Consider the following 22,654-nt stretch of genomic DNA (forward strand, 5'->3'; position numbering starts at 1 on the left):
AAAACAAAAAACTTAAGCAGATGATTTAGAAGAATAATAACTTCCTCAAACATAATAACCCCAAATAATTGATCTACATAATACTCCTTAGTATAGAGAACTTTCTAAATCTTCAATGAGGCTTCTTGGAGGTTTGTTGTTTTTTTTTGTTTTGTTTTTTGTTTTTTGTTTTTTTTTTTTCCTTTCAGGCAGCACACTTTAAATGGAGATGCAAACAACAGCCTTACACTTGAGAAGCCTGGTAAACATTGCCACAGGCAGGGGATCGAGCCAACCATCATTAAGTCAGACTGATGACAAGTAACTTAGATAGGATGTAGTGGGATGGTGTGGATGTAGGTCAGTGTTTTAGAGTTTGAGAGCCCTGCTCAGAACTTTCTGGCCCTGGGTATATATAGAGAGAAAGGTAAAGATAGAGGTTAAATGTCAAGGTTATCAAAGACAAGGAAAGCATGTGTACTAACAGTATAGTGACATAGGAGACCTGAGTGTAATGTCATATTTAATGACCTGGAGCCACAGGAGAAAGATCATGGGTCAGGTTAAACACATAGGAATAAAAGGTGAACTTCAGTGAAAGTGTTAATGTCACTGTATTAGTTACACCTAATTATCACACTAATATATTAACCATAGAGGCCATTGAGTTTGATATACAGAAGTTCTGTGTACATCTGTTTATAATGCCATAATTTTCTATAAATCCAAACTGTTCTAAAATGAATTACTTTTCTTTTTGCCTTTTAATGGACCAAGGTTGAAAGTAGGATGACGTTTGTCCAGAGCTGGGACGAGGAGCAGATAATGAAGTGTTATTACTTAATGTAGGCAGAATTTCAGTTGGAAAAGATAAAAAGGCTCAGAAAAAGATGACAGTGACGGCTGCACTGTGGTCCCAGTGCACTTAATATCTCAGCTTTGTACACTTAAAATAATTAAAATGGTAATTTGTAAAGTTGAATGCATTTTATCACAATAAAAACTTACAAAAATAGCTCTAAGATAGACAAACCTAGGGAAGAGAAACTACAGAAGGACTGAAAATAACATTTGGATAATACAGCAAGAATGTGGGATGGTTGAGAGGACGAGTGGGTGAAAGCCTACCACTATAACCTCAGGTTTCTGTTAAGCACACAGTTGGACTCACGGTTTAAATTGTCTCTATTCACTTGTAAATATTGCCAAGCTACTCCACAATAACAATAAAAAACATACAAAAATCATTTTAGATAGTTAAATCTGGTGTTCAATATGGAGAGACATAGCAAACGGTAGAGGGTTTATACACAAGGGCCTGCTGGGAGACAGACGCTCAGTATTGTTCTGTGTCTACCCCATACATTATTGTTAATCATTTCAACATGATTGGATGCCAATATTCTTAGTTCCCACTACAGAGCTGGCTCAGGATCAGTGCTTCCTGTTGCTGGCTCAAATTAATTAGGAAGATTAAAAATGTCTATACATACATAAAAAATATAGCAGCAGTCTTCAGGGAGACCATGGCATTTAAGCAAACCTATATATGTTAGGGAATGCTTGCTCTATTATTTTTCTTTTTATGACTTATTAGCATATATCAATATACAATAAAGTCTTGTTACGGTTTTTACATACTGTTATGCCTTTTAATTATATTCACTCCTCTTAGCCTCTCTTGTTCCTATTTCTCTTCAGAACCAGCCTTTCTTCTCTGTTCATGTTCTCTTCTTTACCCCCATCCTTCTTCCTCTTCCTCCTCTTTCTCCTTTTCCTCCTCCCACCCCTCTTTCTTTTTCTTCTACCCTATGAGTTTCATTAGGGCTGCTTATAGGAGCATGGGTGAGAGCAGATCTGTTAGGACACAGGTACCTTTCTAGTAGCTGTGCCCCTGAAGAAAATGCCTCTTTCTTTCCACTATTAACTATATATCCTTAGAGAGGAGTCGGGGGTAAATCCCTTCCTCCATCACAGAATGTTGACAATCCCAGTTTTCCTGCAGGAAATCATAGCCACTATAAGTTTAAAAGTTCAACGTCCACAAAACGCCTAGAAGACAGTGTGCCTACAGCATTCCACTCTGCCCCCAGCTCTTACTCTTTCTGTTCTGTCTTTTGTGATATTCTCAGTGCCTTGGAGGGAGTGATACAGATGTTCCATTTATAGCTGGACACTCAACAGTCACTAATTCTCAGCACTTTGACCAGTTATGAGTCTCTGAAATAAACACTTCCCACTGCATAAAAACGCCTGCCTGGTAAAAGCTCACAGCTAGTCTGTGAGCATAAGCATAAATACTTAGAAGGGACACTGACTATAAATTCCATGGGTCTTTGTCTTTCTGATCAGTGTAGTGCATTAACCAGTGGATTGGGGCTTCTTGAGGTTAGAGGAGATTCTTACACCGTAAAGCTCGTGTCACACAGGTAACTGGTTGTATCTGTCAAAACACTTCACACAGAGTGGCCCCAATTTCATCTCTGAAACATGGAGATAAAATTATGTCTTTTCCTATAAGATGCTTTAAGAATTTCCAATGTTCTATTTTTATATACATTTTATTGTGAGATGGCAATATGACATCTGTCATATTTTCTTAAAGTTCATATTGCTCTGTAATTATCTTGAGTATCTTGTCTCCTATAACAAAATAAAGTTCAGGTTTTAAAAGCTCAATATATACAAAGCATTTCCCATGATCTAAGTAGTCTAGGATAGGGGTAGATGCTGCTTATAAAAGGTAGCTTTTTTCTACTTATGATTCAGGTAGACTCTAATCTACTAGATCCAGCATCCTCTAGGGTTACTTCATCTTTCATTCAAAGAACAAAGATGAAAGAATAAGATCAGACATGACCCTCATCTCTCTTCCATTCTTGTTTCGTTTGCGAGCACTTCTCACTTGCCCACAAGTGCTAAGGATGGGCAAGCTCATGATGGAAAAAGGATTTCCCCACTGTACTCTGCAGTGGTAGGGGAAAGTGTGGATCATGGTGGCCAGTGAGTTACCTCTACTTTAAGATGAGTAAGCCCATCAAGAATTTCCCATGAAAACCCACATTCTTGTGTAAGGGAAAGGGCATAGCCATTATGATGAGGCCTGTGCAGTGTCACCATTTCAGGGGTGGCAACCCCTCAGTTTTCAGTGTCCTGTAAGTTGATTAGTAAGAATTCCATCAGAACAAGTTTTTAATGCCTTCAGCAATGCCTATATATAATTGAAATATTATCAGAGCCACTGGAGTTCTAACATTAAATAGTGTTTAATGAGACAATGAGGCTCTTCAAGCTGCTTTCTTGTTCTTTAAAAAAAATAGACTTGCAGAATGCATACAATATAAAGTCAGACTCTGCTGTATCTGGAATTAATTTTCTGTGTATTTGTAAAGATAGTTTCTCTCATAGAAATTTCCAGTTAAAATTCTTGTTTAAGAATAGCACCTGATTATCATCATGATTCCATGTTTTTATAAATACTTTTGAGCAAGGCAATTATTCAGAACAAGAAACCCATGTATAGACCATGCTCGTCACGGATCCATAATTGTCCACCCAGAGATTCTCAAACTGAAGGATGCACAGGAATCATTTTTAGCGTTTTGTGAAGGCTGAGACTGTTGATTCCAGGCCCCTTGAGTTCCAAGTTAGGGGGTTTGGGTGGGGTCCAAAAACTTGAGTTTTTAACAAGCTCCCAGATGATTCACTGCACTGAGGAAAGGACTCCACTCTGAAACGCTCCTGTCAAACAATAACAAAAAGAGAGAAAGTTATGAATCTGTGCACTTTCTGTGAGGTTGGACTATTTGCTGTGGCCTAGCTTTTGCAATAAAAAAAAAATAATAACGCCGAAAGACATACAGTGCTTAAGACTCAGGTTAATTTAATTCCATAATCATAAGACAGAATAGGACCAATTTTGGTACTTAAGAGATTTCTGTACTTAATTTTGACTGACCCACATAGAGCAAATGTGATTCATCTGACTTGTGACTGAAAATCCACATAACCTAGGACGTGAAAGACGACAGATTTCTCCAATGAGGCCTGCATGAAGAGGATGGTCTGTAGAAAGATAGGGGTGGCTGAGTTAGAGCCGAGCAGGCAATCATCTGCCTATATAGTAAGGAAAAGAACAAGAAAATAACAGGAATTTTAAGAAAATGCAATATAAAGTTGTTTCACAAAAGAGTAGTCCAATGTTTGTGGTAGGTAGGACTTTTTTTTTGGGGGGGGGCGTGGAGGGCATGGGTGTTTGCTCTCCCCAGATCCTCAGTGCTGGGGTTTGAACTAGGATCTTACATACGCCAGACAACCGCTCCATCACTGAAATTTATCTCCAGAGCTTATGCCTGTCTTTGTACTACTTTTTTTTTTTGGAAAAAAAAACATGGGAAGTAATTCTGAGGAAAATTATTATTATGCTTTAGTTATATCTGCACAGGAAGAGATACATTTTTCAATATTGAAAATGGTGATCTGTCCTCTTGGGAACTTGAGGCCCATGTTAAGGATTCATGAGTTATTTCTTTTGAAAAATTATATAGCCAGGGACGATGAAGCCAGTCTATATTTAGACCCCAAAAGAGATTGTAAGATTCAGTAGTTCAAAGTTCTAGAGGATAAAGGACTTTTATCATGGCTTTACAAGTTGTGAAATGAATACATACAAAATCAAAATAGGTTCTGTTTGGGAAATCTGAGGCTGTGAGGAATCAACATAAAGGGTTCATAACCAAAGTTGATCACTGGGATTAGTCAGTGGAATTCTGCTTCTAGGTGATGATCTGGGGCCAAAAGACATCTCCCAGCAACTGGTCATGTTAATGACTCTTGATTCCCAGTGCCTCATCTATGGTGAAAGAACGATCTTATCTTAGACATTTTCCCTTCGCTATGTTTTACAAGGATGTTGTTTAGAATGATGATGAATTCCATTGAGAAGAAGCAGAAAATACAAAGATGTTCTCTCTGGCACTGTGCCTGTGCCAACTTTTTTGGGAACAGTTCCATCATCCAATGCTTCTCAGTCCATCACCCAGTTTAGAATTTGAGAAAAGTCACCCAAGGACTCTGTTTATTTGCTACCCTTGACTTTGTGGCACCATTCAGTGAGTTCTCTGTTCTCAGAATGCTTCTCTGCAGGGACAAGGGAAAGTTCTGGTCTGAGCATGCGCAGAAACCGGATGTAAAGTGATCTGATCCTTTCTGTCAGAGCAGATTTTCAGGGGGCCATGCGGTAACAACTGCCTCCACCATTAGTCAGGTTTAATGAGCGTAGGTGGGCATGTAGTCCTGAAAGCTGACTGCATCTGCTCCTAGCTTACACCTCTCATGTTTTCTATGGTCTCTGCTTCCATGCAGGAGACACAAGCCAATGGCTGACCCAAGCATGCTGGGCTTGTGCTAGGAATTTTCAGGGTTAGCACCTGTGGAATGCTTTTCAGTTTCTCCTGCCTCCTCTCATTTTCTCTATCCAGAAGTACCATATGTACGAAAAGAGCACAGATAGTAACAGGAAACAAACCCATCTTACATCTTAGGTTGGATTGTTTTAATGTGGGTTTGTTTTAGCCCAGCCCCAGTGGTATGTTTTCTTTGTTTGATTTATTTATTTTTTCTCAAGGTGTAGCTTTAATCGAGAGTCCTGGTCTCTGCCACTTGCTTCTGGCTTTTTAATAGTCTTTTACTCTCTTCCAACTTTTTCTTCTTTAACTTATGAATGACTCCAGTATCCTCACCAGTTGATTAAAATAAAGTGTCTGTTGTCATCATTTTCAACCTATTCAGATAAAGAGAGGAAATGTGAGGAGTTCTCAGTGTTCTCCTTAAGGTCAAGCCAGGGGCGTCTGTAGCAAACAAACGCCTTCTATTCGCTGCCCTTGTTTGTTTTCTTTGGACTGGCTGTCCTGGGCAGTAATTGGGCAAACATTAGGCCTTGTAAAAGAGTTTTTAGACCTTCTTACTTCCTTTCTCATTATCACGAGGACCAATGGGAGCAGCCCCCTGGTCCCCTGTGCAGACTGTTCAAGGACAGTGTGAGAAAACTATTCACTATTTCTCCCTGGTGCCAACTCACTCACTGCCTACCTCCCAAATGTGTCTACATCTGACCCAAAGATTGAAATTTCTACATTCTTTAAAATGCATCCATTATTAGTGAACTCCAGCAGGTCCAGATTTCTCCCCTCTCCTTTCCATATTCTCTGCTACAGCCTTATTTGTTGAGGATCTGTGATCCTCAGAACCTGGGCTGTGCCCACCCCTGGCACTTTTTTGAGTCTACCTACATCACCTTGAGCTTCATTGAATAAGTGCTGAATTTTAGCCTCACATGATTACCAGGTCCTTTCTGTTTTTCCTGCGCAGTTCTCTTAAAAACAAAATCCAACTGACATTTTTTGAGGTTGTAATAAAATTGTGTCATTTCTTCATTCTCTTCCCTCCCTCTAAACTCTCCCTGAAACCTACCCCCATTCTCCTTCAAATTCATGGCCTCCCTTTTCACTAGTTGTGATTGATTGCATGTATGTATATAATTATATAAACACATATATTTCTCATTGGCCAGTAAGCAACCATATTTATTTAACACAATTCAATGCTATGCTGTGTGTTCATACTTTATCAAGCATTCCAGTGCTCCATAGAGAGAACATTTAAAGCTTGCCCTTTGCATGATTTTGAAATCTAAACTTTTTACTTTTCCTCAACCTGTGCTGTCTTGCATTCCCTCATCACTAAACAGTGTCAGACTCACTCGTCACCCCCCTCCTTCCTAATAAATATAATACAAAGTTAATAAAATTCCTGAAAACACCTAGGAAAATATTATTTGTGTTTTTATGAAAAATCTATTTTTTCTGGGGTTAAAAACCATTTTTCTATATTTTTGAGCACTCAGACATATACACAGTCATAATCTGCCTTCCATCTCTCCCTGGCTTCCCCATGAAGCCCCAAACCCCAACTTAATGCCTCTTTGTCTTTTGATCACTCAAGGAGTCTAGTTAGTGAAGCTTGTGAATCATTTTTATTCCATTTTGGAATATATGTGTTCCATTAGGTTCATTTTATTTTTCAGAGGAGTCAGAGCAGGTGGGAAAAATGAAATCCATCCTTAGCAAAGAGGAAGTCACACAGTGGGGATGAACATCTTTCCTTTTAGCACTGAATATGACAAAATCAAGTCCGACTAGGGGATTAGGTAAATGACTGCTTTTTATAGCTTTGATTTTCCTAGTAGGAAATATCCCTCCTTTAAAATCAGGCTCCTTCTCTTAGAGAATTGATGTGGCTGTACTTTTACTAAAACGATTGGAACATAATTTGCTTCCACCTGTCTATCTGTCAGGAAGGGTCAAAATAGCTTATAAGCTATCGATGATATAGGTGAATTGTCCAGCACTGTGACAGAATTTGAACTGAAGGAATGCTCATTAAGAGGGTATGTAATAATGATGGCTCAGACACGCAGCAGAGGACAAGGGCAAAGACATAAGAGTTAGCAGCATTAAGTGTGTATGATTTGGGCTGGTTCCTAGTTTAACCTTATTTTCTAGATTAGTTATAAATGCTAAGGGGCCTGTGCTTTGAATCGGTCATCCCCAAACCACGCAAGGAGTTATGTCTAAAAAAGTATTAAGGAAAGAATCCCAGGAAGTAATAGCCGCTGAAACTGCTCAAGAAGTGTTGGGGTGGGATCAGGCCAGACTGAACATCCAACTAGAGCCCCGGCCTTAAATTATGCCCTTCTGAGAGCTCCAGAACAAAATTTGTACCAGGAATTTTGTCCTGTCCTGTGACCCAGTTGCCAGGCATCCTCTCTGCACCTGTCCGTCAAAAGCAAGAGTTTGCTCCAGGGTACTCAGCCTTCCAGCACATCCTGCTGTCTCCTCCCCCCAGTGAAGTGTAGCTAGCAGGCCAAAGGTAGTCAAAGATCTCAAATGCCCATTGTGTGAGCAAAACAGACTGTGGGAGGTGGTGTCTAGCTAGAAAAGGGGCCGGGCAGGGAGCCAGGTGATCCGCAGCAGAAGTGGATGTCCTGGATAAATGAAAGACAACCTGGGAGGACTTGAGCTTTTCCAGAGTACTAAGGATGAACTGCCGGTTTGTTTTGTGCTTGCCTTAGTGCTGGGGCTAATCTGCAGCTGAATCAAAAGCAAAGAGTACTTTTAAATTCAGAGCACTTCAGGAGAACCTCAGGGCCCATGTATTGATTGACTCTGAATGTTCTTCTCAGGAAAATTCATTAAGCCTCATCCTCCCCATTAGATTCCCAATCCCATATGGTACAAATTAGCATTTGGAAGAGACTCAGTTTGATCCCTCCCTCTGCCTTGCCAGAAAACTCAAAGTAATTGTAAGAAGCAAGTCATTGCAAAGGAGAAAGAAGCACTACACATACACACACACACACACACACACACACACACACACACACACACACACGTCAATTTAAATAGATTAACTCCTCAAATATTCAAAATGTCACATACGATCAAAAGTGCCTTGGAAACCTCTCATGGCTGAAACTCAATCAGACAAAATACAAACTTAGTCCTGAAAAATGTCTACTGTCTATTTTTAACCAAATAGTTGAACGTGAAAATTAGTTCCTCCAGGTAGACTTCACCCAGTGGCTACAAATGTAGGGCAAGGCTAAATGCCGTTTATGTATACTTCAGAGATCACCAGGTATGCCTTGATTTTTTAACTAGAAAGAAAGGGAAGTGTATTTGGTTGCCATCCCAGAAGTATCATGCACAGGCTTTGAATCAGAACATCTGGAACTAAGCCAGCCATACTTAGAATGTGGCTCTGACTCTGCCTGGCCTCCAGGGCTCAGAAGAAATGGTTGCTTAAATCTACAAGGATACACTTGCTGGTGATACACAAAAGTCTAAAGCAGACTTTTTTTCAGACTATTGATGAGCAGTCCTTTCATTGCTCGTAAGGACTCTGGTGCAATTCTTTTATAAATGGATAAAGGTAGTCTGTCCAAGTGTCTGAATGTCCTACCTAGCCTTAATTAGGTTTCTCTGTGGGTAGCTGTTGTCTCCATTTAAGATCTAGGGCAGAAGTTCTCTAACCTTGGATCATATTTGAATCACCCTGAGGCTTACTTAAAAAGATTGTTGGATTCTACCACATAGCTTCTAGTACAGTACGTCTAGGGAAGGACAAAGACTTTGTATTTTGCACATGTTCTCAAATAGTATTGGCATCCTCGGTCAAAGGACCATATTCTCAAAACCACTAAATTGAGACATGAAGGGGTTTAAGTGGTATAACTGGCACATGGTAAGTTGTGTGTTCAGTTACAGTAACGTAAGATCATTAGAAGAGAAGCAGCTTAAATGACCAACCTGAAATCTCTGCTGGCAGCTCAGCCGTAGTGAATTAGGTATAGGCCAATGATAGCATTTTAGATGAATCAAAAGGACTCTCTGGCTACATTGAAGTCATCTGGACTTCACAAGTGGAAGCAGCTTGTTCCGTGATAAGTATACAGCATCTCCTATTTCTTCCAAAAGACCTTTTATGGAAATTAGATTCTGTGCTCACCCAAAATATTCAGGGAGATCATTTCTAGCACTCAAGAAACCATTTGCAAAATGATGGATGCTATTATCCCTTAATCTGATTAGCATGAAATGAGTATGTTTTCTCAGCACAGGGAATAGCAGAAGATTGCATGAGTGTAATTTTTATTGACATTGATCTTATTGATTATTACTTGAGTCCTTAGCAAATGCAACACCATACACCTCTTCCCTCCCCCAAGTCAAATGTGGCACCCCCTCTATGAGCTACCTGGTAATAAGAACTTGTAAACTCAAGCATGTTGTTCATAGACTTCACATATTCTATTTGTCATCTTTAAGGTAGATATAGATATTTCATGGTGATGGACTATGAGGTTAAATAAAGCCATGCTATAGTTTGAGATGTTCCCTGGGAGTAGTGTATCTGCTTTTTCCTGCTTCATAACAAATTAGCAGGCATTTAATGGCACACATCTCTCTTACAGTTTCAGTCTGTCAGAGTCACACCTGTTTGGGGCTCACTGGGATGCAGGGAAGTCTGCAGGGTGGCTGCCTCACATTTAGTTCTAATTTTGCTACCTAGGTTCAGGTAATTGTCAACCTTTACTTCCTCAACATTGCTCATCTGAGTCCCCTGTCTCCTCCTAGTGATTTTCCTTTCTTAGATAGGTTACAACATAGCAGTCAGTTCAGAGCCTCTGTTACCAGTCTCTCACTTCTATGTCTTCTGAGAAGGCTCTTTTGGTTAACTCATCAGATTGAAAGCTTTCATACATTCTGCAAAATCCTCTTACCCTTGCCATCTCTCTCAACATAATCATGAGCTTGATAGTTTATCATCCCTGCCCCTGTCTCTTGGGTCAAACCAGTGTGGTTGTTTTCATATTTGAAAGGAAGTGCTTACATAAAAGCCCAGATGCCAGAGGGCCACCTTAGCATCTCCCTACTACAAGTGGCAAAGATGTTGCCATGTGTGATAAAATTGTCTAACTGGCCAATAGTGTTAGTTCTCTCATCCATCAAGGGGAAGAATTCGATACCAGTGTCACTGTTGTAATGTTCAATGTGGTGACAGTTGACGATCATCTCCTACGTTTCTTGGCATATCTCTGGTCTCTGTTTTTAGTAGTTCTACCTACTATTCCTGTTGGTAGTGCAAATGACATTGTTCATGTCTGCCCCCTTTGGGGTGAAGAAACGTTAATTCTATTACAGTAAACTTCCATAAACATTTTGTCTCATTGATTCAAGTCCTCAATGATGTTTAATACTAATAACTAACCCTCCCCCTCCCCCTCCCCCTCCTCCTCCTCCTCCTCGTGGATGGACTTTTTCTCAGTATTGATTATATGAGGGTCTTCTGATTTATCATCTGACTCCTTGTAGTTCACCTTTCTCTGTTCACTCCAGATATCAAAAGTACAATGAAGACCAAGTCATTTTAGAACTCCTAACCAGAGTCACCTCTTTCTGTCCCTGGGTGTGTATTTTTGAACAGGTCAGAACTGTGAATCAAAAACATTCCAAAAGAAAGTAGATCTGTGTTTACTGAGCCAGTACAGACTTACTTCTTGTCACACCCCTCCCCAACTGTAGTTTAACAATGACTTGTATGTACATTGCCTTGGGTATTGTAAATAATCCAGAGAAGATTTAAAGTATCACAGAGAATGTGTGTGGTGGCTTGAATATGGTTGGCCCACATGGAGTGGCACTATCAGGAGGTGTGGCCTTCTTGGAGTGGGTATGGCCTTGATGGAGTAACTGTGTCACTATGCAGTCAGGCTTTGAGGTCTCATATGCTCAAATTGGGCCAAGTCTAGCAGTTTCCTTCTGCTGCTTGTGGATCAAGATGTAGAACTCTCAGTTCCTTCAGTACCCTGTCTGCCTACATGCTACCATGCTTCTCTCTGTGAGGATAATGGACTAAATCTATGAACTATTAGTCAGCCTTAATTAAATGCATTTCTTTATAAAAGTTGCAAAGTTATGATATTGCTTCACTGCAAAAGAAACCCTGATTAAGACAGTTTGCTTAGGTTACATGCAGATACTATATGTTTATGCAGAGGGTGTAAACATCTGTAGATAATAGTATCCATGAAGTTCCTGGGGCAATTCTTCTACAAATACTGAGAAACTGTACTTTTTGTTGTTGTTTGTTTTATTTTTCGAGACAAGGTTTCTCTGTGTAGCCCTGGCTGTCCTGGAACTCACTTTGTAGACCAGCCTGGCCTCGAACTCAGAAATCCACCTGCCTCTGCCTCCCGAGTGCTGGGATTAAAGGTGTGTGCCGCCATCCCCGGCTGAGAAACTGTATTTTAAGGCACCTTCCAATGACGATCTGGAAACTCTTGTTCAAAACTTGACAGAGGCTTTAGGTCAGTGATTCTCAACTTGTGGGTTGCACCCCATTTGGGGAGGGGCAAGTTGAACTATCCTTTCACAGGGGTCAACTAAGGCCATCAAAAAAGTACATTACAGCTTATAGCAGTAGCAAAATTATGGCTGTGAAGTAGCAACAGAAACAGTTTTACGGTTGGGGTCACCACAGCATGAGGAACTGTATTAAAGGTTGACAGCCATAGGAGGTTGAGAGCCACTGCCTTAAGTACTTTTAGAATACTGACTCAGGCCCTTATACTTGCCACAGTGTCTTACAAGGCTGGAAGTTAATCATGCTGTCTCCTACAGCACATGGCATTTTTAAACTTGCATGTCATGTGTTCCTTCTTTGCAACCTTTTTGTGGCTTATTTTCCTCATATTCCTCCCTGGGTGTTCATACCAGCAGGCTGCCTTTGCCTTCTTCATGAACTAAACTTGTCATAAGTTTCACAGCAGGGCATCTATTTCTGGGCTAATGCTTTTTGCTCCTGTTTCTCCACTCTGTGAATTCACTCTTCTTGTCAATGAACACTTGTTGAAAACATATCTAAACTGAAGTCTATCCACTGGAAAAATGCCAACCTTGGGTTCTTTTGCTCAAAAATGTGTCTTCAGTATTTACTGAGTGTATGCTAAATTGCAGGCACCACACGAGAATGTATAAAATAAACAAAGAGGCAGTAAACTTTCCAGGCTCCTAACTAGTCCACAGCTTCCATCCCTCCATTTCCCCGAGCTTTGCCTTCTTTGCTTATTATCTTCTATTTTGTGCTTGCAGCATCTCCCATTCAAAGTGAAATAGAAAGTCTATAAAATGTGTACCTTGTTTAGGGGCCCTATTAGGATTAAATATTGCATTAGAGATGCTCACTGGCTTGTTGAGGTGTCATCTTTTCTTACAGGATTTAGCTTTTGAAATACTGTGGGGTCCCTAGTCTTTGATGGATGCTCTGTCTCTGAAGGAGAAGGATAACGGCCAAGGGAAAAAGAGAAGAAAACACAAATAACGTTGATTTCCACATTTTTTATTCTATTGGCTATATTCCTGACTATATCATTGAGACAGACAGTGTGGCTGGGGTAAGGTTCACACACCAGAATAAAGTGACTTTTAAAAACATTGAGTTCTGGACAGAGTCTAGAATATGGAAATGTGGTGAGTAATTCACACACTGTATCTGTTGCCTTTTAGTGTCTGTTGGTTGTTTGTAACAACTACATATCACATTGGATTTCTATGTAGAAGTGAGAGTTAATGAGATTTTACAGTGTTTTTCTGTTATAGAGCCCAGGTTGGACAGCATTGACCATTTTATCAGGTTATCATTCCTAGCATAAACCAAGAGAGAATACAGCTTCTGCCCTGGTCTCTTAGCCCAAACACTGTATTTGTGGAGAAGAAGTGGCATAGTGTCTTTGTCACGATATTCACAAAAACAAAACAAAACAGAAATTCCATATTAATAGACAAGTATAGTATAACCTGTAACATAGCAATAATCTCAGGTTTTCTTTTTCCACTGCAAATATTCATCTTATTTCACATTTACTTTTGGCAATGAAGATGAAGTAAATTTTCTCTAGAAATAGCATCTCATTATTTCAGGTTTTCATGAAATACCTTTAATCTCCATATCTTGTTTTTTATTCTCATATGTTTCCTGAATATATATATAATATTTATATTATATTAAATATTATATATATATATATTTATATATACATACACTTTATCAACTCTAGAGTTTGAGTTAGAAATGTTCTCCTTAAGCTCAGGCAGGCATTTTGACACTTGGCTCACTGCTAATGGTGCTGTTTAGGAGGCTGTTTAAGTACAGCTTTGTTGGATGAAGCACATCACTAGGGGTGGGCTTTCAGAATTTAAAGGCCTTTCCCACTTCTCTTTCCCTCTTTGCTTTGTCCTTGCTGCTATAGATGTGCTCTGGAAGCTCTCTTCCCCTACTATCAATACCTGCCACATGATGCTATATCCTTGCAATAATGGACTCATCCCTCTGAATACATACCCCCAAATATACCCATTCTCCCTTACATTGCCTTTGGTTATGGTGCTGTCTGGGGACCAGCAGAAAAGTCACTGATTAACCAACTAATATGTTTCTACTAGAACTTAATGGGAAATGTTATAAGCATTAGCAGTTATATGTATGCATTACTTTTGCTTGCTAAATAGAGACCTCACCCCAGTAATCATGATGTTGCTGCCACCTGTACCCATGCTTGCAACATGGGTTACCAGGTGCACACACATACATCTTCAATAGTCAGCTTCATTTTGTGTCGATAGCAAGAGATAGTTCCAAGAGAAAACTTATGTTTTCCCCTTCTAGATTGATGGTATTTGTATTACCTTCAACCTAAGTGAGTTTAAATAAAGAAAACAAACAGACACCCTTGTCCAGGGATAGTGCATCTCATTCCCATTGCTCTTTCTTTTTACAATGCAGGTTGCAAAAAAAGACAAAAATTATACCTATGGAGTGAATGAATCAAGAGCCTAAATGGGGAGACAGTGTGGGGTTTTTGACAGCTGTACTGCACACATTAAGCAGTACTCCCAGAAACAGAATAGAGTTAAAAGAACAGTGTTAGGTCTATTCCCAGGCTTCTCCTCAATTCAGAACCCTCTTTGCAGGATCCCCTAAACATTCTCCAATTATGAATATTAAAGATGCTTGGCAGGCAATATATAACTGATTCTTGTTTATGTGAATCAAGGTTGAACAGCTTAATGAATATCCCACATGTGGAGGTACACATAATCACACCACACACCCAACCATTAATATCTTCTCTGTGAGATGTTTATGGCTGTAATTGCTGTTCTGATTATGTATTGTGTGAACTTGAAGCATGCTATTATATTGGATGACTAATGGAATTTGGTAACAATGCACAGGACTTGGTATTCTGGGAGGAGTTGCATTTTAAATTGTATTCTGTCTTGAATTTGCAGTGGATTTCATGGCTCATCTCTCTCACAGTAGGTTTGTGGCTGATGAGTTGAAATCTTTCTGCTGAATATAAACGTCAGAGACCATCTAGTCTTTCTTTAGCTCACAGGTCTTACTTTTCTCATTTCACATTCAAAACAAAAATCTGAAACAATATTCCCCTATACCTTTGACGGCTACCGATTCACTTTTTTCCATACTTATAAAGTTGGAAAGAAGCGCACTCTGTAAGTACATTTTACTGTGGTCCAGTCATTGAAGATGGCATAGTAGGCCTAAAACAGATATCTGTTGCTGCCTTACATACCTGAGCAAGCCAGATGGCTTTAGAACTTAAAGAAAACAGCTCTACATCACTGCTTTAAAGACACCTCAGAGTTATATAAATAGAAGGGCTTTCAGCAATATAGCACCATTTTAATGATTGATTCATTTCTGAACATATAAAGATATTTACTTACAGGACAGATTTAATATAATGGAACTTTCAAAACTAGTTTATGGTGTTTTCCTTAGTTATAGCAAATCCAATTCTAGATTACTCATTATTAGTCACAGTTTTATATCCAGTAAGTATTATTGACAGCTCCCTATAGAAAAATGTGTTAGAGAGTCTTCATATAATTTATAACTGTTATATAGCCCTTATTTATCATCCTGTAAGTTTGTCTTTATTAGCATATCTCAAAGGGCTGGTTCTTTGACCAGCAGCATCAGCACCAGTTAGAAATTTATTAGAGATCAAATTCTCAGGCTGAATGTCCTTAAGCCTTCCAAGTTACTCTAATGCAGGTTACATTCTTAGAGCCACTGGTATATGCAGTGTTGTCACCATTTAATAGGAGGTCCAATTTGCATTCAGCAAATTCCTCAAAGCTAGAAGGCACCAACTGTCAAATGAGCTAAGAAAGGGACCACATGGTGCTTTATAATACACTGGGTCATTAAAGCTATTAACTCAGGAAAATTAGCCCAGAAGAAGTTTCAGTGACACAAGTAACATCTCTGTGGTGCTGTGCTTTGGGTTCTGCATTTTCTTCATCACGGAGGAGAGAAAAAGATGCCATGAAAACCCCAGAGGAATGGTATTGTGTGTGAATTGACGTGGAGGATGCTATTTTAACTATCCCTTTCCAGCTGAAAGTGCCCATGAAGAGCACTTCCACCTGGGTCTTCCCCATGCCACATTACCCACCACATGGTGCCCTTGATACTTTTCCTGAACACACAATTTTACACACCAGTGAGAGAGGCTTCTTAGCTCTGTGCTATCAGAATGAATCCCTAGGGTATCTGGCATTAACTATCACTCCACAACTTGGGGAATGAAACCTTCCCTGGAGCTGGCAGTACAGAACAATATTCATTATCTCCAATATAAAAGTAATGATGCCTACTAAGTTCTTTGAGAACTTAGTTTGGGTTTTGTGTATAAACAAGCAAGCAATGTTTCAGTTCATTTGTTCAACTGAGAGGAAAAGTTTTGGTAGAGAGTGTTACTCTCAGACATTGGTAAGTATACAATGGGGTATGAACAGATTTTACCCTACCCGTGGGAAATGGTCATTTAATAGATGTGGACTGATATATATATATATATATATATATATATATATGCACATATATGTATATGTACATATATATGTATATATATATATGCACATATATGTATATGTACATATATATGTATATATATATATATATATTCACATTTGCTGTATGAGTATTTTATGCTCATCAGTCCTACCTGTATTCATCTCTCCCTACTTGGTCCTCTCTGAGAATTGATCTCTACCCTCCTTTCTCTATAAATTACAAAGCCAGGAATTCTACTCCATCCATGTGAATCAGCCTTCCTCAGACAGTATCTGCAGGTGTTCTGAAGTAGCTTCTTTAAAAGGGGCTGACTGGGTTACTCACAGTGCATTTTGTGATTCAAACCTCACGAATAGCCTATGAATTGCCAGCATTCAGTAGACAATGTCAGATGAATTAATGAATGACATTTGTAATTGGACAGATTTCTCAAATCATTAACTCTCAAATATGAGAGCAGTTTGCCTAAGGTTTGAGTCCCAGTGAGGAATTCAGAACCCATGGCACCGCTGGTGATCTATCTCCTTCTTTATGCCACAGTCTATCCAGAACGCTCTGATAATAAAGTTTGACTCTATCCCACCTCTCAGATGACCATACTGTTCCCATAGTGTAGATTAAGCTTCCAACGGCTTTATTGACACCCCCTGCTTTCCTCTTCAGCAAAGTAGTTGCTATTGCTGTGGAGATGACGAAACCCAGGCTTCAACTTCACCAAGTCTGGTTTTCCATTACTTTTCCAGGACAGATCCATGATTCAGTTGCCTAAGCCAAACATTTAATGCCAGGGTGATAGCACCCTTCTCTGGGTACCATCAGTACTGTGAGTGAAGCTGAGTTAGTAGAAGTCACAGTGTCCTGCAAGGAAGGTCCTTTTTCCAGATCTTCACATGTCACTCCATATGGTATGGGAAGGTTTCCACAGGTCACTCACAGTGCAGATGATGCCAACATATCCACTAAGACAGGTAAAGGACTTCTGAGATAGAGTAATTCTGGGAAGAAACCTCCTCCATCCAATCTTCACTCCATGTCTCAGAGAGGTGGTCAGGACAAAGTGTTCTCTTTGACCTGGTGTGGATTTGCATGCAGTAGAGGGAAACCATATCCAAGCAGACCCTTGGTACTCAATCCTTAGGAAAGTAATCAAACTGCTTTAGAGCAGACATTGGACCTGTTGTAAAAAACCTCTTGGGAGTCTCAATATCAGTATTCTTGAGTATCTTGAGTGAGTTGCTAGAGAGTCTGTTATGGGTTATCTAGAGTCTGTTGTCATATGCATAGTATTATAGTGCCTTTTCTGAGATAAGGGGGCTAGATATCTGCATCCCATTGACTCTTGACCAGGTACCATTTGTTGGATGATTGTAACCCCTTTAAGGGAGTTCTGTTCATTATACCATTGTGCTCACTAATTGGTGCACCTACACTGCAAACCTATGATCAAAGTCCATCAGTAGACTTTCAGGGTTCCCAACCCTCAGGTGTTGACTTCCATGACTTCCCTTCACATCTTCAATACTTAATCCAAATGGGACACTGAGGTTCACTCTTCGTATGCCCTTGTTGGACTGTAACCATGCATACAACTTTGTTATTTTTCTTCCTGACTAATTTTTGGTCTTCTTCCCTCTTATTTATCTCTCCATTCATGGACTGCGTCTCTAAATATAGGAAGATCATAAATATCTTAGGTTAATCTTAAACCTCTTGGCCATTCTTCTCTGGAATACAATCCCCCCCACCCCCCACCCCGTACTCTCCAGTTGTGATGAACCTACCTTCTACTTCTCCAAGTTAAATGGTTCTTCCATGTGCACCCAGGGGAAAGTCCTCTTTCCTAACTTCTTATAACAGCTAACTGTAAAATTGACATTAGCATCCTCCTCCTTGTCATTTATTCATCCATTTCTTCATGTTCCTTCCCCCTATTTTATGGCACTCCAGAAAAGCAATACACATTTTGTATGTCCTGGAGTAATTAGATATTATGGTTGTTTGAATACTAAATTAAAAAGTACATTTGGTAATGATTAAGTGAAAGGGTAGTGGCTTGAGATTTGTGTGCAAAAAGGCGGATAGCAGAATTTGGTATGTATGGTGTGTGTGTGTGTGTGTGTGTGTGTGTGTGTGTGTCCATCTGTAATATTAGCCAGATATTTTAGGTGAGAGAATGAGCTGGTTGGAGCACACCCTTCCTCTGGCTTCTCAGATCTTATCTCTTTGATTTCCCTCATACCCAATTGCATTCAACTAGGGACTCCAGGGTTTCTTTCAACTGCGGGACCAAGAAGGTGGATTTCTTTTGATTTAGGAATGGCTTAAGAACCCCACAGGGTTACATACCAGATATCCTGCATATCAGATATTTACACTGCAATTAGAACTGTAGTAAAATTACAGTTATGAAGTAGCAACTAAATAACTTTATGGTGGGGTGGGGGTGGGGGGTCACCACATCATGAGAAACTATTTTAAAGTTTCACATCATTAGGGAGGTTGAGAACTACTGTCTTAGAGGATTTAGATTTAGGCATTGGAGGATTTAGATTTAGGCATGCAAATCATGCATTTAACTTTTTAAAGATGCTTTAGCAAATATATTAGAATATGTGTGAATCTGAGCAGTTAGCAGTGATGATTTTTTCCCCTCCTTATTCAATGAGACATAATATGGGGGCAAGGGGTAGCCTACCACAGTTAAGTCCTCAGGCAAACACTGAGATGATAAGATTCTTTAAAGTGATGTCAATAACATAAAACAAAGATGAACAATATGTGTGGTTTCCTAACAACTTCCCATTTTGCTTTTCAGGAGACGGAGCTGTTAGATCTCAGCCTTGTCAAGGATGCCAGGTGTGGGAAGCACGCCAAAGCTCCCAAGGTAGGGAACAGAGCCTGTGCCCGCACCAGCTGTTCCTTTGATTCTTTATCTGTGTCAAGATATCAATTAATTGCCCCAGTTAAAAGTTTCTGTGTTGTAGCTGTTGTAAAACACAACAGCCAGTGTGCCCTCCCTCACCTCCTGTTTCATTAAAAGATGGAAATAATGAGTGAATATTCGGGTTTATTGCTCTGCATTTTCACTTTTGTCTGAAGAAAGATGTAGATCTATGTAATTCCAAAGAAGTTCCAGATCACTCTTGTACAATTGGAAGTGGCAAAATACTATAAATTGTGAGTGGAAAATTCCATACTGACCCATAGTCACTAAAAGTATTGTGTAAAAATACTTTCAGGCAATATGTATGAGATGTGTATGAATTTTGTGTTTAGACTTGGGTCATATTAAGAAGATATTTGAGTACATAAACACAAATGTTTCAAAATTTTAAAATCTGAAACACTCGTTTATCCCAAGTATTTAAAATAAGGTATACTTGACCTGTGTTTGTTAATGTCCAAGGCATGAGGTATTTTGCAAAGTATCACTTAACTTAGAAGCACTGATTGACATACATTTCTTTACTTACTTTTATCATAATCCACATTCATCCTAATAAACAGAGACAGCATGAAGCTCACATGTTGCGCAACTAAAACAAGGATATCTATAAAGCCAAAAGTCAACTCCGCACATTAGAACTGAGGATGATTTAGGATATGCTAAGAGGATGCCATTGGTTTGAGTTCGCTGCATATTTTCTGAAGAAAATATTCAACTGCTGGATGATGAAAATGCATTTTGAACTTACCGAGATAGTTGAAAACTCTTTGGTATTGGATTTAATATTTAAGGCATTAGACATTTCATTCCTGGTGGAGAAAGTGTATCAGCAAAGCAAGGAGACAGGGGAGTTGCCATTTAGGAGTTTAATTTTCATTTTTATTGTCTGCCCACAACTGTTGTTTTAGCCTTCAGAAGTCAGAACAGTGTCTTTAGCATCCAGAATGAGGTGTTGCTCCGGAGGTACAGATATAACGTCCGCTGCAATAGTTTCCCCTCACAGACATCTTGCAAGCCGTAGGTTGGTGCTGACAGTCTGGCACCAGGCAAATACCAAATGCTGGGGTTAGCTGAATGGGTTAAAATGGCTAGAAAATGTGAGAAAAATAATATCTAGAAAGAAAAAAGTCAAAAATGTTTGCAAGAAGGCTTCTAAATGTGTTTCATATGAAACCAGTTTACCTTTTACCTTCTCTTAGAGGGATTTCCACATCTTGGCCTTTACGTTTCCTATCTTGGAATTAATACGTTGTTGATGATGCAGAATTATTTCCATTTCAGTGTTAGCAAAGAATCTTTTTCTCTTTTTCAAACACCATTTCAGCCAGTTTTCGTGTCGGTCTGTTAGCTACGAATATCGTATCAGTAACTTAGCAGCAAAACTTGCCTTTTAACCTGGGGATATTGACCTCACCTGACATCAATCCTAAGGACAGTTGCACACCCCACCTCACCAGCCCACACTGGTTTCAATAGACCCCACTGTTCCCCAACTATCAGGAGTCAAAGCCAATCCCATTGCACAGGCTGGCACTGGCCTCTCACTGTAAGCGAGTTCATGGCTAGCTTATCAATAAGTACTTGGTTTATGGATGCGGTTTGATGAATGTCTATTGAATGTGGATAAACGACAGAAGTGGTGTCTGCACTGCGTTCAGCTGATAAACTCTGATTAGATCTCAAAGTGCCTTCCTTGGGGAAGTGCTTTAGAAACCCATACCCCTCAGCTTGTCTGTTTCTGTGAACACTCTGGGAGACAAGGGGTTCTTTCTCTGTGGGCATTCTCGTTCCTTGATATTTCCCCAGAGTTTCACTCTATGTTCTCCTTGCTGAAGCTGGTTCTCGTCTATGTACCTGTGTGACCTTGCAGAGACGGACTTCCTCCTCATAGGCTTAGTGATGTTTAATAGGGACGCTGTGAGGAGGCAAGGAAATAGTTCATTAACAAACCATTTGCGCAGGAGACCTCAAATTTAACTTCTCATGAAACACCTGGGAAACATTTTTTTTTAAATGTCCTTGCCTAGTTCTCACCTCCCCACAAAGTCTGGTTTCACACAGATATAATGGCTACAGAAGGTGCATTGCTCCAGGGTGTTGACAATCAAATTTGCAGCAGAGTATGGACATGACTAGATTAATATGCTGATGACACTGCTGCCTTAAAAAAACAATGGCACACTGAAGACAGAACCAATGACCTTGTCTCTGCCTGGCAAGCGCTCTATCCCTGAGTTATTCTCCAACCCTCCCTCCCATCACTTTTTTTAAAAATATTATTTTAAAATTTCAAATCTGATTTTCAGGAAGTTAATTTTCATCTCATTTTCTTAAATTGGAGAAGTTGAAATGTCAGGAGTGATCTGGGTAGGCGTTTTGTTAAAGGAGCTTTGTGGATCCACAGGCTGTGTGGGAGAATATGTCAGTGAAGGAGTCCTGAATGTGACAAAGATGACCTCTGCTCAACCTGCATAAATATAAACACAACTTATTTAAAATGTGTACAATGTTCAAGTCTTATTCTACAGCTCAGTTTATGGCATCAGGGGCCATAACTATTTTTCTCCCTAGCCAGGTGAACCTGGCTTAATCTCCATCTTTTCCCACACAGTGGGAATGCTACAGAGCTCTTGGCTGACATCAGGACAAGAGGGTACAGATGGAGAAGGATTTTCTCTAAAGTCTTCTAGAATGAGTCCAGTAGAATGCCTTGTTGTGTGGCCCGAGGTAGATGGCTGTTTACTGGGTAGAGACCATGAAGAATGCTGGGATAAAGGCCAAGTGTGATGGTGCACACCTTAATCCCAGCACTCAGGAGGCAGAGGCAGGTGGATCTCTTTGAATTTGAGGCAAACCTGTTCTACAGAGTGAGTTCTAGTGCAGCCAAAGCTACATAGTGAGACCCTTTATTTTAAAAAAAAATGCTGGAATAACGTTTGCAAAGGTTAAAACAGGAAATTCAAAGTAAAAAGTGGAAAAAATGCAGTTTAAGAAAGTTTTAACAGCCTGCTTGATCATGGTGAGTGATGGTTTTGATGTGTTCTTGGATTCTGTTTGCAAGAATTTTATTGAATATTTTTGCATTGATATTCATAAGCGAGAATGGTCTGAAGTTCTCTTTTTTAGTTGGGATCTTATGTGGTTTAGGTATCAGCATAATTGTGGCTTAACAAAACAAATTAGGTAGTGTTCATTCTCTTTTTATTTTATGGGATACTTTGA

General features: G+C 39.6%; 1 protein-coding gene across 2 annotated transcripts in view; it reads left to right on the top strand.

The window, feature by feature from the left end:
• The window catches only part of Plcb1 (phospholipase C beta 1), a 673,173-nt gene that overhangs the window by 178,601 nt on the left and 471,918 nt on the right, over positions 1–22,654 (top strand). For both annotated transcript variants that reach the window (XM_021181191.2, XM_029472272.1), the window contains exon 3: positions 19,301–19,369. In XM_021181191.2, coding sequence (XP_021036850.1) covers positions 19,301–19,369 — 69 coding nt within the window. The remainder of the gene's footprint in view (positions 1–19,300; positions 19,370–22,654) is intronic.

This window comes from Mus caroli, chromosome 2 (assembly GCF_900094665.2).
Source record: "Mus caroli chromosome 2, CAROLI_EIJ_v1.1, whole genome shotgun sequence".
In the NCBI taxonomy this organism is placed as follows: Eukaryota; Metazoa; Chordata; class Mammalia; order Rodentia; family Muridae; genus Mus; species Mus caroli.